The 13,561-nt window shown below is 45.7% G+C and overlaps 1 protein-coding gene across 1 annotated transcript; it reads right to left on the bottom strand.

The window, feature by feature from the left end:
* Positions 1–805: 805 nt before the first annotated feature.
* BSX (brain specific homeobox) lies at positions 806–4,613 on the bottom strand. Its single transcript, XM_019633441.1, has 3 exons — positions 4,352–4,613; positions 2,092–2,288; positions 806–1,045 (listed from the first exon to the last, which is right to left on the bottom strand). The coding sequence occupies exons 1-3, from the start codon at positions 4,611–4,613 to the stop codon at positions 806–808; spliced, it is 699 nt and encodes a 232-aa protein (XP_019488986.1).
* Between the last annotated feature and the right edge of the window lie 8,948 nt (positions 4,614–13,561).

Here is a 13,561-nt window from a genome sequence, read left to right as displayed (position 1 = left end):
GTTGCTTGCCACGCTCAGGTGCCGCTGAGTATGGGACCCGGGGTCAGGGGTAGAGGTGAGCGGGAGCGTAAAGGGCTCCGGTGCCGGGGACCACCAGCTCAGGAAGGGTGCCAGGAGGCAGAACCGCTAGCTCTTGAGCAGTGACGGGAGGGGACGGAAGAGCCGCTCTGAGAAGGGAATCACTTCGAGTTAGAGATGGGGGTAAGCGGACCGATGGGAGGAGGTTAGACACCAGCAGCGCGCGCGTCTCTCCCGGCATGGACATATTAAGGATCAGGTCCTGGCTCTGCCTGGGTCCCCGCAGAGCAGAAGGCCCAGACACTCGACCCCTTACATGCAGCCAATCGGTCTGCCCAAGGAAGGGCAAAGGGTCAGGTTGGAGAGGCTGCGGAATCTGGACAGCAGAGCTGGGAACAGGTGGCTGAGAGGTGAGGGCCCAGGGGAGCTGCGATCCCGGAGGAGAAAACGGCCTCCACGGAATTAAGAGAGCCGAGAGCCCAAGGTCCAGTTTGCGCCGCTGATGGCACGGGGAAGAACTGCCTCAGTGCTCACGGTCCCCGGTCGGGGGAGTCGCGGACTGGTAGAGGAGGAGGAGGAGGAGGAGGAGGAGAAGGATGGGGTGGGGGGTAGTGAGGAGGAAAGGTGGAGCAGCAACCCCGCCGTTTCGGCACGGGTTGGAGAGCAGACAGGTGTGTTTTGCTTGTCTTCCAGGAGCGGATTTCGGAGGCCCGCCCCAGTCTTCAGGTCCGGGAGGGAACCGCGCCCGCCCCCACGGTCTCTTCCTTGCCTCGCCCAGCCTGGCTGTTCAGAGCACTTGCGGCTCTGAGCCTAGCTCCCCCTCGTCCCCAATGTCCACCTCGTCCTCCGGCTCGGTCAGCACGAAAGGGCCGGCGGGCAGACCCAGCCGAGCCTCCATGGGTGCGGGTTCTGAGCCGCGGGGGCTGCCCTCAAGGCTCTCGGGCCCATCCGGTGCTTTGGGCTCGTCTTGAGTTTTCCTCAGCTGCTTTTTATGCTTCATCCGCCGGTTCTGAAACCACGTTTTCACCTGATTTCGGGGAGAGAAAAAAAGCCGACGTCATTCCTTCAGACCCATAATTACTGAGCTAAGATCTGAGCGATTGCTGTGGTTTAGGAAAATGGACCGCAATCCATTGGTGAATTATTTACTCAAGAGCTGTGATAGTCTCACCATTGGGTTAAGTCACACCTCACTCTTCACAGGTTATCAGTTGAGGTTGAATGAGAGTCAAACATCCTAAGGATCCCAGGAGTAATTGTCCGGAAATAACGGTGAGAATCAAAATGGTGTGGTTAGTAAATACCAATCCTGTTATTAATTAGAATTACTAACAACGAGTGATGCGTGGATGTCTCCTTTACGTTCAACTTTACGTTCCTATTATTATGACATCTAAATACCTGGTGCTGGACAGGACAACGAGAATCAAACCTGCTGATTCTCATCAGAGAGCAAATTCCTGGGGCCCGGCAGGGCTAACGGTTTCACAGCAAGGTGGGTCTCCACGTACATAGAAGATGGAGAAGGAGTGGAGGAAGGAGTTTTGAGGTTGCAGGAGAACAGATTCTGGAGGAAGAGAAACGGTTCTTCCATTCAGGACAGGGCAATAGGGAGAAACTTAAATTATAATGGGGGGGGGTATGGATATAAAGACTTGCACCTGTGAGAGATTAAAATACGAAGGAAAAAAATCTCCTTGTATGGGCTCCTCTCAGAACAAGACCCCGTCTGATCTCTTATTCTATGTCTGACACGGGTTCTTGCCTTGATCGAAGAGGAGTGGGAAAGGCATAGAAATGACAGTTCTCAAACAGGGAGCGATCATCAGAATCACTAGAGGAGTTTTTTCTCCATGTCCAGAGCCCGCTGGAGAGAATTTTTTTCCCCGGAAGTCTGACATGCGGTTGGAAGTGTTGGTACTTTGGCTAAGGATCTTTGGAGACGCCTAGAATCAAGGGGTGCGGGGTCATTCCCACTCAAGAACTCCGCAACGGGCCCGGAAGGGGTGAGCAGTTGAGGGGAGAGGAGCTTGGAGCAGACAGAGATCAGGCCCTTCCTCCGGTCAGGCCCACCTGCGTCTCGGACAGGCTGAGAGCCGTGGCCAGCTCCACCCGCTCTGGCGTGGACAGGTAGCGCTGGATTTCGAATCTCTTCTCCAGGCCAGACAGCTGCGAGTCGGAGAACACCGTGCGCGCTTTGCGGCGGCGGCAGTGCTTCCCAGGCAGCTCCGCGTGCTGCGGGTGCGGAAACAGCGCTGGGACCGGCACCCCTGCGGAAGGAAGAGTAGCCTAGTGGGCAGAGCTGTGTCACGTCCTAGCAACCCCGCTCCACTCCCCGCCTCTGTCCCCCGCGCCTCCCTGACGCCTCTTGTCGCCACAGTCCCCTCCTCGCCCCAAAGCTTCTCGAGCCCTTCTCCCAGGAATCGCAGGGCACCGGAGGGAAAAAAAAGAGCACAAGAATAGCGCTTGGAGATGTTTATCAGGAAGGCCATCTAGAAATACAAACAATAAGCAGTAGGTAAAACGGGAAAACATTTTATAAAATAGATCCGAAGCCTTAAAAGATGTCTTCTTAGAGACACTTCCCGTAGCGTTTGCTAGCGCCCAGTCCTCTGTTGCTCCCCCCGAAGTTGTCTTGCAAACGTCGGACGGTCTAAGAGTTCTCTCCCACCACCCCACGCCACCCCACCCGCATCCTTCCAGACCCCTGACGACGCTTAGTGTGGTTCTGGGGCTAGCAGAAGTGTAGAGGTGATCTTGCCTCACAACCTCACTGAAAAACACCTTTCTCTTCCCCCGAGCCGCCCCCATGTTCCCGGCTGCAGCCTACGGGAACACAAAACTCTCATCCAAAGAGGCTCCGTAGCGAGAACGGAGGGGCGATTCCCGCCTCGCACGTTTTCTTATCAGATTGCGGGGCACAGGGGGTACCCAGCTCTCTAATCTGCTCGTCACTCTTCTCATTCTTTCCCTCCGACCCCAAGCAGAAGGATTGGAAGCGCTTTTCCGCGGCGGGACGAGGAGACTGTGTGTGTGTGTGTTTTTCTGACCCTTGCAGGCTTTACTGTGTCGGAGAAGCATCAAGCAGGCCAACGGCCACAGATACTAATATCGGCCAATCACGAGGGGGGTGGGGGGGCAACAAAAACAAAAAGCAAGCAGTCTCAGCACCGCGGGCTTTGGCCACTGCTAATTGGGGGAAACATGGGTACAGTCCCAGAGAGACTGCTGCTGGCTGGACGCTGAAACCAAGGCCGAGATTCGGACTTCGACGTCGGCTTTATAATTGCCCTTCCAACTCAGTGCCCCAGCGTCTGGGTTTTCCCGCTTCGAAAACTCTTTTAGCTTTTGCGCCCACATTTCACACACTGTCTCATGTCTTTCCACAGCCCCGCGGGAACCAGGGTTGTTTTTCTGGCTTCGCTCTGCACCTGAACTCAACGAATTATTCTCTTCTAGCTGGAATAAAATGCCTGAGAAGAAAGTGTGAATGTGGCCTTTCAGAGAGAGGCAGGAAAAAAAATCTGTGTTTTTCCCACATCTCCCTGTCCCAACCAGACTTTGCTGGTCCCTGCTCCTTGACATGCCTGTCAAGTCAAAATACTTTGGTGTGCGGGTTTCCACCGACTCCGGCAACTGGGGCAGAGAGGGCAGCCGAGCCCACGATTGTGAGTTAAATACTAGAGGTTGGGTAAAGAGGGTTAAACAGGAGCCGCATTCTTCCCTCCCTCCTTTTTATTTTTTCTTATCCTTTCTCCCTTATTCGGGCCAGACCAAACCTTCAGTCCTCAGACTATCCCAAACCCTCCTTTATTTCTACGCCCCCACAGTATGGTTGGCCAATGCTCAGCACCTGGGAGGAGAAAGCTGGCCCCGTTGGAGTCTTTTGAGCTTCTGAGCTGCAAAGTTGAGTTCTGTCCAATGGGGGTGGGGGTGGAGGGAAGTGGTCAGGAGTCTCCTTCAGAGCGGGGAGAGGCATGGAATTGGGACTGAGAGCTGGACCTAAGTGGCCAGGAAGACCATGAGGAAGGAGGCTGAGCACTGCCCTCCAAGAATACCGTCAAAACCTCCAGCCACCTCTTGGTTAAGGACGTTTCCTCCATTGCAAAGAGTGCAGAGTGAGCACGAGTTATCCCCAAAGGTTGACATGACTCAAAGAAACTCAGCAGTGTTTTCAGCCATATCCCCAACCTTACACTGTTACTTAAGGAAGGAGGCCGCCAAGCCAGGCTGAGCCAGCTTTGGGCCTTTCCGAGGCTCAATCACAGGCTTAGGGTCTCCGTTGAAAGACCTGTTCTCTCACTCCCCAAACCCTGAAGCCCCTGTTACTTACCCGAGGTGGTGAGGAAATAAGGGTGGTGGTGGTCTCCCTTATGCAGAGGGTGATGGGGGTGAGGAGCCAGGAGGGTGGGTGTGGGCATGAGGGGGTAGCCATAGTCTAGCAGAGGCACCCGGGAGGCCAGAGAGCTGGCAAAATGGTCGGGGGCCACCTCCCTTAGCGGCTTGGGCTTGTGCAGCAGGATGTCCTCGATGAAGAAGGACGTGGGCCTCTGAGAAGACGCCGGGTGTAGAGGGGAGGTGAAGTTGAGATTCATCTTGAGCCCAGCGCCTGCCACAGGGCGAGGGCAGGGGGCGAAGTGTAGGAAGCAGGCAGCGTCTCAGCAAGCCTGGTCGAGAGCTGACAACCACCCTGCGAGGCTCGGGTCCCCGCGGCTCTTTTCTCGGCCTGGGCTACCCCGGGAGCTGGAGAGGCGAGAAAACAAGCTCCTGGGTAGGCTGGGTCTAAGCGTAGGAGAATTGGCAGCTTGGAGAGGGGAGCCAAAAGAGCCAATGGCAAGGCTGCCAGCGGCGGAGGGGAGGGTGCGGTGGGCTCGGGGCGGGGCGGGGAGCTGTTCTCGGTGCTGACTACGACTGGCCAGACCAGGGGAGAGCCCAGGGAACCGGGTTCTTGCTCCTACCAGGTTTCCCGACCTCAGTTTCTGCGCCGCCACTGCAGGAGCTGCTTTGCTCCCAGCTGATTTTAAAGAAAGCTATAAAGAAAGTCTCTGTGCTCCGGCAAACTTATTTTTAGAGAGCAAAAGACATTTAAAGGGCTCCAGAGCGATAAGGATGAGGCACTTGTTTTGGGTTTTAAAACTTTAAAGAAATGAAGAAAAAAAAGCTTTAAAGAAATTATAGCAAAAAGAGAAGGGGACAAATGAGAAAAAGGGTCCACCTTAAGTTGATGGCTGAGGGATAACTGGATTGTTGAGATAAATAAATAAAATGTGATGATCAGAACATTCTTTACCTCAGTTATAGGAGGTGAGGAGAGGAAAGTTACGTCTACATGAGTCAAGCAATATTGTCTGTGTAAATATGTCCAGAGCTATCTCTTAATGCCAACCTCCACCTCCTCTCAAATATCTATTACCTCTTCCTCATTCCATTCACATGACTTGCTATTTCTGCTATACTCCCCCTTTCAACTCTAGTTCCCTACCCCAAATAATTGTACTAGGTTTTTGTCTCCCATTCTCTTTCCCAACCTTTCTTTTTCATTTCCCTCACTCTCAATCTCCCCCCTCCCCCGTTTGTCTTTTTCTAATCTGTCACATTTATTTCGCTTGAGTCAATTTGTTAAAATTAAGGTGATCATCTACAGCACAGCAGGGATAATTTCAGCTCGCATCTCCAAAAATTGCTCTAATTATTGATGTTAAATTCAGGGAAATTAAAAGAAGCCACTTCTCTTCCATCTCCCCATTTTTAAGCTCTAATTTGTTGAAATCTAGTCGTCATCACAATTCCAATCACTACTGCTAACAGTAAAAGTGTTTCAATAGAGACTGAGTCCGCACAACCCATGCTATTAGATAATTAGAGAAGGTGTTAGAAAGCCAAGTGCTAATCCTTGGGCGCAGGGGTAGAATTTTCATGTGATCTAGCAGGTAGAACAAATTAATTACCAGAATCAATTAGGCCCCAAACTACAGTGCTGCAGGAAGTGGGAGCGTTGTATTCCATACGGATGACCTGGTAAAAATGGTAAACAGGTGAGGAAAGTGAGAGAAAGGAGGGAAATAACTTTAAAAATAAGATCTTGGCAAGTAGGAATCTAATCGAAGTCAGAACGCTTTGTTCTGGAGTCTGAAATGTGTTTTTTGTTTTAAGTTTATAACAGAACTGAAAGCCCGAGAGCAGACGGCCACGGAGAAGGAAAACAGTAGACTTCCAGGAGTCGTTCTTGAAGACCTCAGCCCTGGTCTCGTTCAGTCGTCTCCCGCAGGGCTAGAGGGAGACGGAGGAGACTCCTGAAGAGGCCTTAGGGCGAAGTCCACACTGCCGACATCCACGGTCCTCCTAGTGAGAGCTTACGGTGTCCGGCGAGTGGAAACCAAGCCATTCTGTCTCCTAAGATCCTAAAGCCTGAGTGACTATCGAGGGTGTGGCGGGTGTACAATCAGCCATTGGTCTCCGTAAAGAGCCTTCCTGTGCCTGCGCGTGCCCTGTTCTCCATCCCTACCCAGACCAAGAGCACAGATTTGCACGCAGCCTTGAGGATGGGATTTCAGTTTCATTCTGGGGCGGGAAATAATTTCTGTCTCAGAAACAACAATGAAAAGATTATTGAATGTCTTTTGGGGAGCAGGCACAGTAAAAGCTGTCTTTGGGTGACAGTTACCTTTGGCTAAAGTATTGCAAACCTTCTCTCAGAATTTAATCTTGCGCATCTCAAATTGTCCCTGAGATCCCAGGAGGAAAGGGAAGAAAAGGGATGGCATAGACCGCCTGCTAGGTCCTTACCTCTCCTCCTCCCCCCATTTCAAAGACCTGGGACTCCGCTCTCTGGCCTTTCCCAAAGCTAAGGCTATTTCCCCCGGCCCTGATCCCTGGCGGACATTCCGGGGGAGAAAGAGACCAACCCCTTACACTCCCCTTTTCCGAGCTCTGCTCACTCCAGGATTCGCCTTCCTGAGAGCCCGGCACCGCCAAGGCAGACTTGAAGGCGGTTCACTCGGGAATCCAGCTATCCCGCCTTTACCTCTGACCCAGTAGGAACCTAAGAAGTGAGAGATGGAGGGAGGAAATTAAATAGCTATGGGTAGGGGCAGGACCTCGAGGACTGCAGGAGTTTTTCTTCCCCTTCTCCTTTCCCTTTTAGAGCTGCTGGGAAACAAAGCTCCGCGGCTGAGAGTAAATGGTCACCTGTGCCAAAAGCAGGCCCCTGGGGGTGCGGAGGCGGGAACAGAGGATTGATTGGAAGTAGAGGCAGAGAAAGTGATTCCTAAGTCACCGCCCGTCCTCGCTACTCTTTTACGTGAGGGAGAACCCCTTCTAAGGGCTCTCAAATAATCACAGCTGGGACTTGCCACGGGGGCTATGGGGTCTGAGCTTAGTGAACGAATGGGCAGGCTGTGAAGGCGGGTCTTATCCTGGAAGTTTTCCTATTGATCCTGGCTTCACGTTCCTCTTACAGTTATGGCTTCTGGGAAGTTTCTCTACGATGTGGGCCTACTGAGTAGAACTGGCGGGAAGACCTAGGGTTAACGAAACCCAGTCCCTACCTTCTGGTAAGCGCTCAGGCCCGGCCCAAGGCCCATCCTACTTCTGCGTTGGGCTCCCAGGGCATCCAGCCCCCTCTTGAGAGTCAATTCTGATTGGTCCAATGGTAGGAAGCAGAGGTATTCCAGAGCCCACAGGCCTTCCCCCGCCCCAGCCCCCTCAGTGCCAGCCCAGGTAAGGGGTGAATATTATATTCTTGAATAGCTTATAAACAATTTGCCCCTTAAAACAGAAATATTTCATTGCTTGAATTATCTCTAAAGTCTAGACCAGTGCTGTCCAATAAAAATATAATGAGAGTCACATAGGTAACTTAGAATTTTCTACTAGTCACATTTTAAAAAGTAAGAACAGGTGAATATTAATGTATTTCATTTAACCCCAATATATAAAAAATTATTCAACATGTAGTCAATATAAATATTAATGAGATTCTTTTGCATTCCTTTTTAAATACTAAATCTCCAAAATCCAGTGTGTATTTTACATTTACTGCCCATCTCAATTCAGAGTAGCCATATCCCAAGGGCTCAACAGCCACACTTGGCTAATGGTTACCTATTGGACAGCACATAGCTAGCTAACTGTCATAATTCATTTTACCCCTCTCTAGTGTAGGTATAGACACACACAGAGAAAATGGAAAGCTGTTGCTGAAGCCTGCCTAGCACATTCCAAATGTTTGCCCTTCATGCATCCCTATTTGATTATTGTGAGCATTTATTGAGCATCTACAATATGCCAAGCTACTCACTACGCTCTTCCCAAACCTTATGAGATTAAATAAATGCACTGACATTACACTTATTTTTGGTTCTCATTTGACTAAAACCTGTCACTCAGAACCAACAGGCTGTAGCTGACACATACAAGCAGATCCTGCACACTGCCCTGAGGGGGGGGATAAAAGATGAATCCTTCCCTCCTCGATCTGCAAAGATATGATAGAGTTCCTTCTTACGGTTTCAGCCAAAGACTTATTAATTTAAAGGGAGAAAAGACAGGTTTAAAAAAGACATGTTTTCAGAAAGCAAATAATTAAACAATCCTACTCTCTTTCATGTCAGCCTCTAAAACTGTCATCTGAGCTGGGACTTAGTTTCCCCTAAAAGATCACCCTATTGATGATCAAAGGAAAAGACGGGTTCCATTAGCGAAGCTGCCTATACTGTGGCCTTCAAAATAAAGGGAGAAATGTATTTTAGAAGGATCTGAGTAACACACTTTACTCATAACATTTTGTATTATATTGCTTCTTGTCTGTTTCAACTTACCTTCTATCTGAGTACTTTATTTTAAGCACTACCAAAGTGGATGACATGTCTTGAGAAAGAACTGGAGTCACTGAATGCTTCCTGCAAATGCATCTTCAAATAATGCTTTTACACTGGAAATTAGGATGTGAACTCACATGAGAACACATTCAAGGATAGGATATTTAAATCACAATATTCCTAATGTAAGGAGGACTAAATATATGCAATTGGCTCATTCAGGACTGGGTCAGTCTTTAGGGTAAAAAACTTTAATTTCATTTTTCCCTTAAAGTTTTCTATGCTGCCTTTGGCATCTCAATTTAAAACATGCTTCATAAAGCTTGTGATAGAAAGAAAGATCTTAAAGGAATTAAAGTTTGAGAGATGAGAGGTCATATATCATTTCTTAATCCCCTAAGAGGTATACAGAGGAATGAGAATGATCTTTAAATCAGTTTCCTATTAGGATTCTACCATTTTCCTCATCAAGTCTCAAAAGCCAAATATATTATCAGAAAAAAAAGTCAATAAGCAAACATAAATGTCTTTTAAATATTATTTTCTTCCATTCTAAATCACCAAAATTCTATTATCAGAGTTAAAATTTAGCACCAAGTAACACAATATACTTCAAACTGTAATACCAAACCAGTATGCATAGTTTTGAAAACAAAGGGGCATGAATTGCTATCATGTTATACTGCAAATTTCTGATATTAGAAATTGTAAGACCCTTCCAAACTCTAATTTTAGGTATAGAGAACATTTCCCAAAAGAACTTCATGCGTGGAACTAAATTATTGGTATTTTTAAAATGCTGGATTATTTATATTTTGTTTAAAAATATTGTTCATGAAGCCAAATTTATTTTTATTCTTCTAATTTTCATTGATAATGCAATCAAGTTAATGGATAAAAAAAAGGAAGGTACAAGTGTCATCACTATGAGAGTATAATATTGAATTTGTCTTACAATGACCAAGGTGGTTGATAATCTTAAAAGGAAGCAGAAGAAAAATATTGGAGAGAGTTTTCTTAAATAAATTTAAAACAGGAAAAGTCATTCTGTGTATAACATAAAAGACCTGGAAGCCATAGAAGAAAACATTGATAAAATTAACTATATTAACTTTTAAAAATTAGTCATGGCAAAAATTATCATAGGCAAAGAAAAAAGACAAACAACAAAGTGGGCTAAAGTATTTGCAACTCAAATCCCACACACAGGGATAATTTGTTTTAAATTAAAATTTTCTACAAATCAATAAGGAAAAAGATCAAGAGCACAATTTAAAAATGGGCAAAGAATAGAAAAAATAGTTAATACACAAAAAACTATAAGCAACTATTAAGCATCTTTAAAATGCTAATAGTAATACTAAAAATAAGACTAATACGAATTTAACTATACTGAGACTACGTCTTAACTATCGAATCAAAAAATTTTAAATCTAATTATCCACTCTGTTGGCAAAGGTGTAGGGGAAAGAATCACTCTCATACATTGATGCAAATAATGCATATTTATACAATCCCTATGAAGAACAATTTGGTAATGTATATCAAAATTACAAATGCACATTGAAATTTATCCAACACATATGATTTGTATGTCATGGCAAAATTATACAAACCCAGAATGAAAGAAGCTCTACGATGCATTGTTAAGTGAAAAGATTAAAGTAAAGAATGCTAACATTTGTTTTAAAAGGGGAGCAAAGGAGAAAACTATACAAATGTGATTATATATGCTATACATACCTCTGGAGAGGTACATACAAAACTCACAGCATTGGTAGCCTTTAGGAACTGAGGTGCTGGGGACTTGGTGAGAAGGAGGTTTTCCACTATATATCCTTTTGTACTTTTTGAGAAAGAATCATACAAATGTAATATTTATTTTAAAATAAATAATACTGGGGGCTGGCTGAGTGGCTCAGTTGGTTAAGAGCGTAAGCTCTAAGCAACAGGGTTTCCAGTTTGATTCTCACATGGGCCAATGAGCTGCTCCTGTGCTGAGCTGCCACTGAGCTGGTGAGAGCATGTGCTCTTAGAAGCAAGGTTGCTGGTTCGACACCCATATGGGATGGTGGGCTGCAACACCCTCCTCCCACCCCACGACTAAGATTGAACACGGCACCTTGAGCTGAGAAGCTGCGAGCTGCCAATAGGCAGCCAGATGGCTCAGAGTGCAACACGGTTGCTGGGTTGACTCTCGCATGGGATGGTGGGCTGCGCCTCCCCGCAACTAGATTAAAAGTGGCTACTGGACTTGGAGCTGAGCTGCACCCTCCACAACTAAGATTGAAGGACAACAACTTGACTTGGAGCTGTTGGGTCCTGGAAAAACACAATGTTCTTCTTCCCCAACTCCCCAACACTGTTCCCCTCTCCAATTCCCCAATAAAAATTTTTAAATAAATAAATAAATACATAAATAATATTAAACTTAAAATATTAATTAAAACATAAAGAAAAAAGAATTATTTTACTTCAACTCAAAAATGTCCAAACCAGGGTTGGCCGAGTGGCTCATTGGTTAAGAGTTGGTTTGGGAGTTCGAGCTCTGAGCAGCAGGGCCCCCGGTTTGGTTCCCACATGGGCCAGTGATGCTTCGCCCTCTACAGCTAAGATGGTGAACAATGGCTGCACCTGGAGCTGGGCTGCCGTGGGGCTGTAGTGGGGCTGCAGTGGGCTGCTATAAGTGGCTGGCAGCCGGCAGCCATCGCGAGCTGCTGTGGGCCATCATGAGCGGCCATCCAATGGCTGGCGGCCAATCTGTCTCAGCTGGGAAGAGCGCAATGATCACAACACCAACATGGGCTAGTGAAGCGACGTCCTCCACAACTAGACTGAAGAACAAAAGAACAGCAACTTGTCTGTTCCCCTTCTCAATTCTCCAATGCTGTTCCCTCCCCCAATTCCCCAATAAAATCTTAAAAAAAAAATGTCCATATCAAAATTCACTACATTATTTTTATTATGATTTTAGCCATTCTCCATAAGTTACTGGACCCAAATTAGTACACAGTTGTGTTTAATTGACATTTGCCTATAAGGGACATTAAACTTTTATTTCTTAGTAAAAGGTCAGCAACTTATTACTTTCAAATAAATTACATGTGATTTCAAAAAGTTGATCACACATACACCCTGTTCCCATCCAGAAATTAGGGATAATATCTATTTAATCACTTAAGAAAGGTCGTTGAAGAATGCTTTTTGACTATTTTAATGATGGGACTATGCATAACGAGGTGGACATCTTGTATTTATAATATACTTTGCTCTACCTTTCCATTTGAATATCATAAGTCTTCTTTTTTACATATAATGAAATGGAAGATCACTTCCATAGAGTCATGAGCTCAACATCACTTAGTTTTGTATGCCGAGATACGAACTCAGGTTTATCTGACCCCAGAGTCCATACTCTGTTCAATCCAACCACATTATCTGTGAAAAATAGACAAGTAAAGCAATAATAGATGTTGCTTATTTCTCATCTGGAATGGAACTTGAAATTATAGCCCTTGATTGAAGAGGCCAGTAATAGTATTTACCTCATAGGATAGTTTTGGGGAGTAATTAAGATAATATGTATACTTTACACATACACCATGTTACATGTCAACTGTATCTCAATTTTTAAAAAGGTATCATGTGTAAAGCATTTTGCTAAGTGCCTGGCACACCGCTAATGCTCAATAAATATAATAGCTCTGCTGCTGCCTCTGCTGACAGTGGTGATTGTGGTGGTAATAATGGAAGTGATAGAGGTGGTGGTGGAGGTGATAGTGATGGTGGCCTGACTAACTGCTAAAAGCAAGCCCATATGATTCATACTGGAATGCGTGGTCTACTATGGACCAAAAAAAAAATAAAAAAAAAAAATATATATATATATATATATATATATATATATATATATATATATATGGAAGGAAGTGATGAGCACTAGGGAATGGTTCCCTGGGTACAAGTGTGGAATATATATTTAGCTCTATGAGATACCTCAAAGATTTTAATTGGTTGGCTCAACTATTCATGTTCCTACTTTTCCCCAGCCAGAGTTCAAACACATTGAATTAGAAAATACTTTAAAATCAACATCAAGGCTATTTTCTTCTGGTTGGGGGATGGGGAGAACCAATCAGGCAAAGAGCTTTTATTAGTATCTACAAGGCACCTTTTCTTTGCTAGGCTGGGTGAGGTGGTTTGGAGACAGGGTAGAGAAGTGCAGGGAACAAAAAATATGGGAAAAGTATAAGCCTTATATCTGCTTCAAATACATACACAGATACCCACACACATATTCCTAAGTACATGCAACTTACAACATGCAAAACACACAAAAACAACCAAGAGCTTCTCTATGCATTTTATTTGATCAGGAATATATTTTCATCACTAAGATGATGCAGGTTTAATTATAATTAGGATAGAAAATAATATTGGGAGACAGTGAAGCCAAGAGCTCTATGATTTATGCAGTTCATATCTGCAAATGTTTATTTTTATTGTTTTATTTTTTATTTTTTAAAAGATTTTATTGGGGAATTGGGGAAGGGAACAGTGTTGGGGAATTGGGGAAGGGGAACATTTTGTTTTTCTAGGACCCATCAGCTCCAAGTCAAGTTCAACTCCAAGTCAAGTTGTTGTCTTTCAATCTTAGTTTGTGGAGAGTGCAAGGTCAGCTCCAAGTCCAGTCACTGCTTTCAATCTATTGATAGTTATGGGCG

The sequence above is a fragment of the Hipposideros armiger genome, unplaced genomic scaffold (genome assembly GCF_001890085.2).
Source record: "Hipposideros armiger isolate ML-2016 unplaced genomic scaffold, ASM189008v1 scaffold_1313, whole genome shotgun sequence".
Taxonomy (NCBI): domain Eukaryota; kingdom Metazoa; phylum Chordata; class Mammalia; order Chiroptera; family Hipposideridae; genus Hipposideros; species Hipposideros armiger.
Note: the sequence above shows the minus strand (reverse complement) of the source record. Positions and strands in the feature narration are given on the sequence as shown.

Coding starts and splice junctions, on each gene's coding strand:
- BSX (XM_019633441.1), bottom strand. CDS start 4,613: ATGAATCTCAACTTCACCTCCCCTCTACACCCGGCGTCTTCTCAGAGG. Junction 2,289..4,351: donor TTATTTCCTCACCACCTCGG/GTAAGTAACAGG, acceptor TTCCTTCCGCAG/GGGTGCCGGTCCCAGCGCTG. Junction 1,046..2,091: donor TCAGCCTGTCCGAGACGCAG/GTGGGCCTGACC, acceptor CCCCGAAATCAG/GTGAAAACGTGGTTTCAGAA.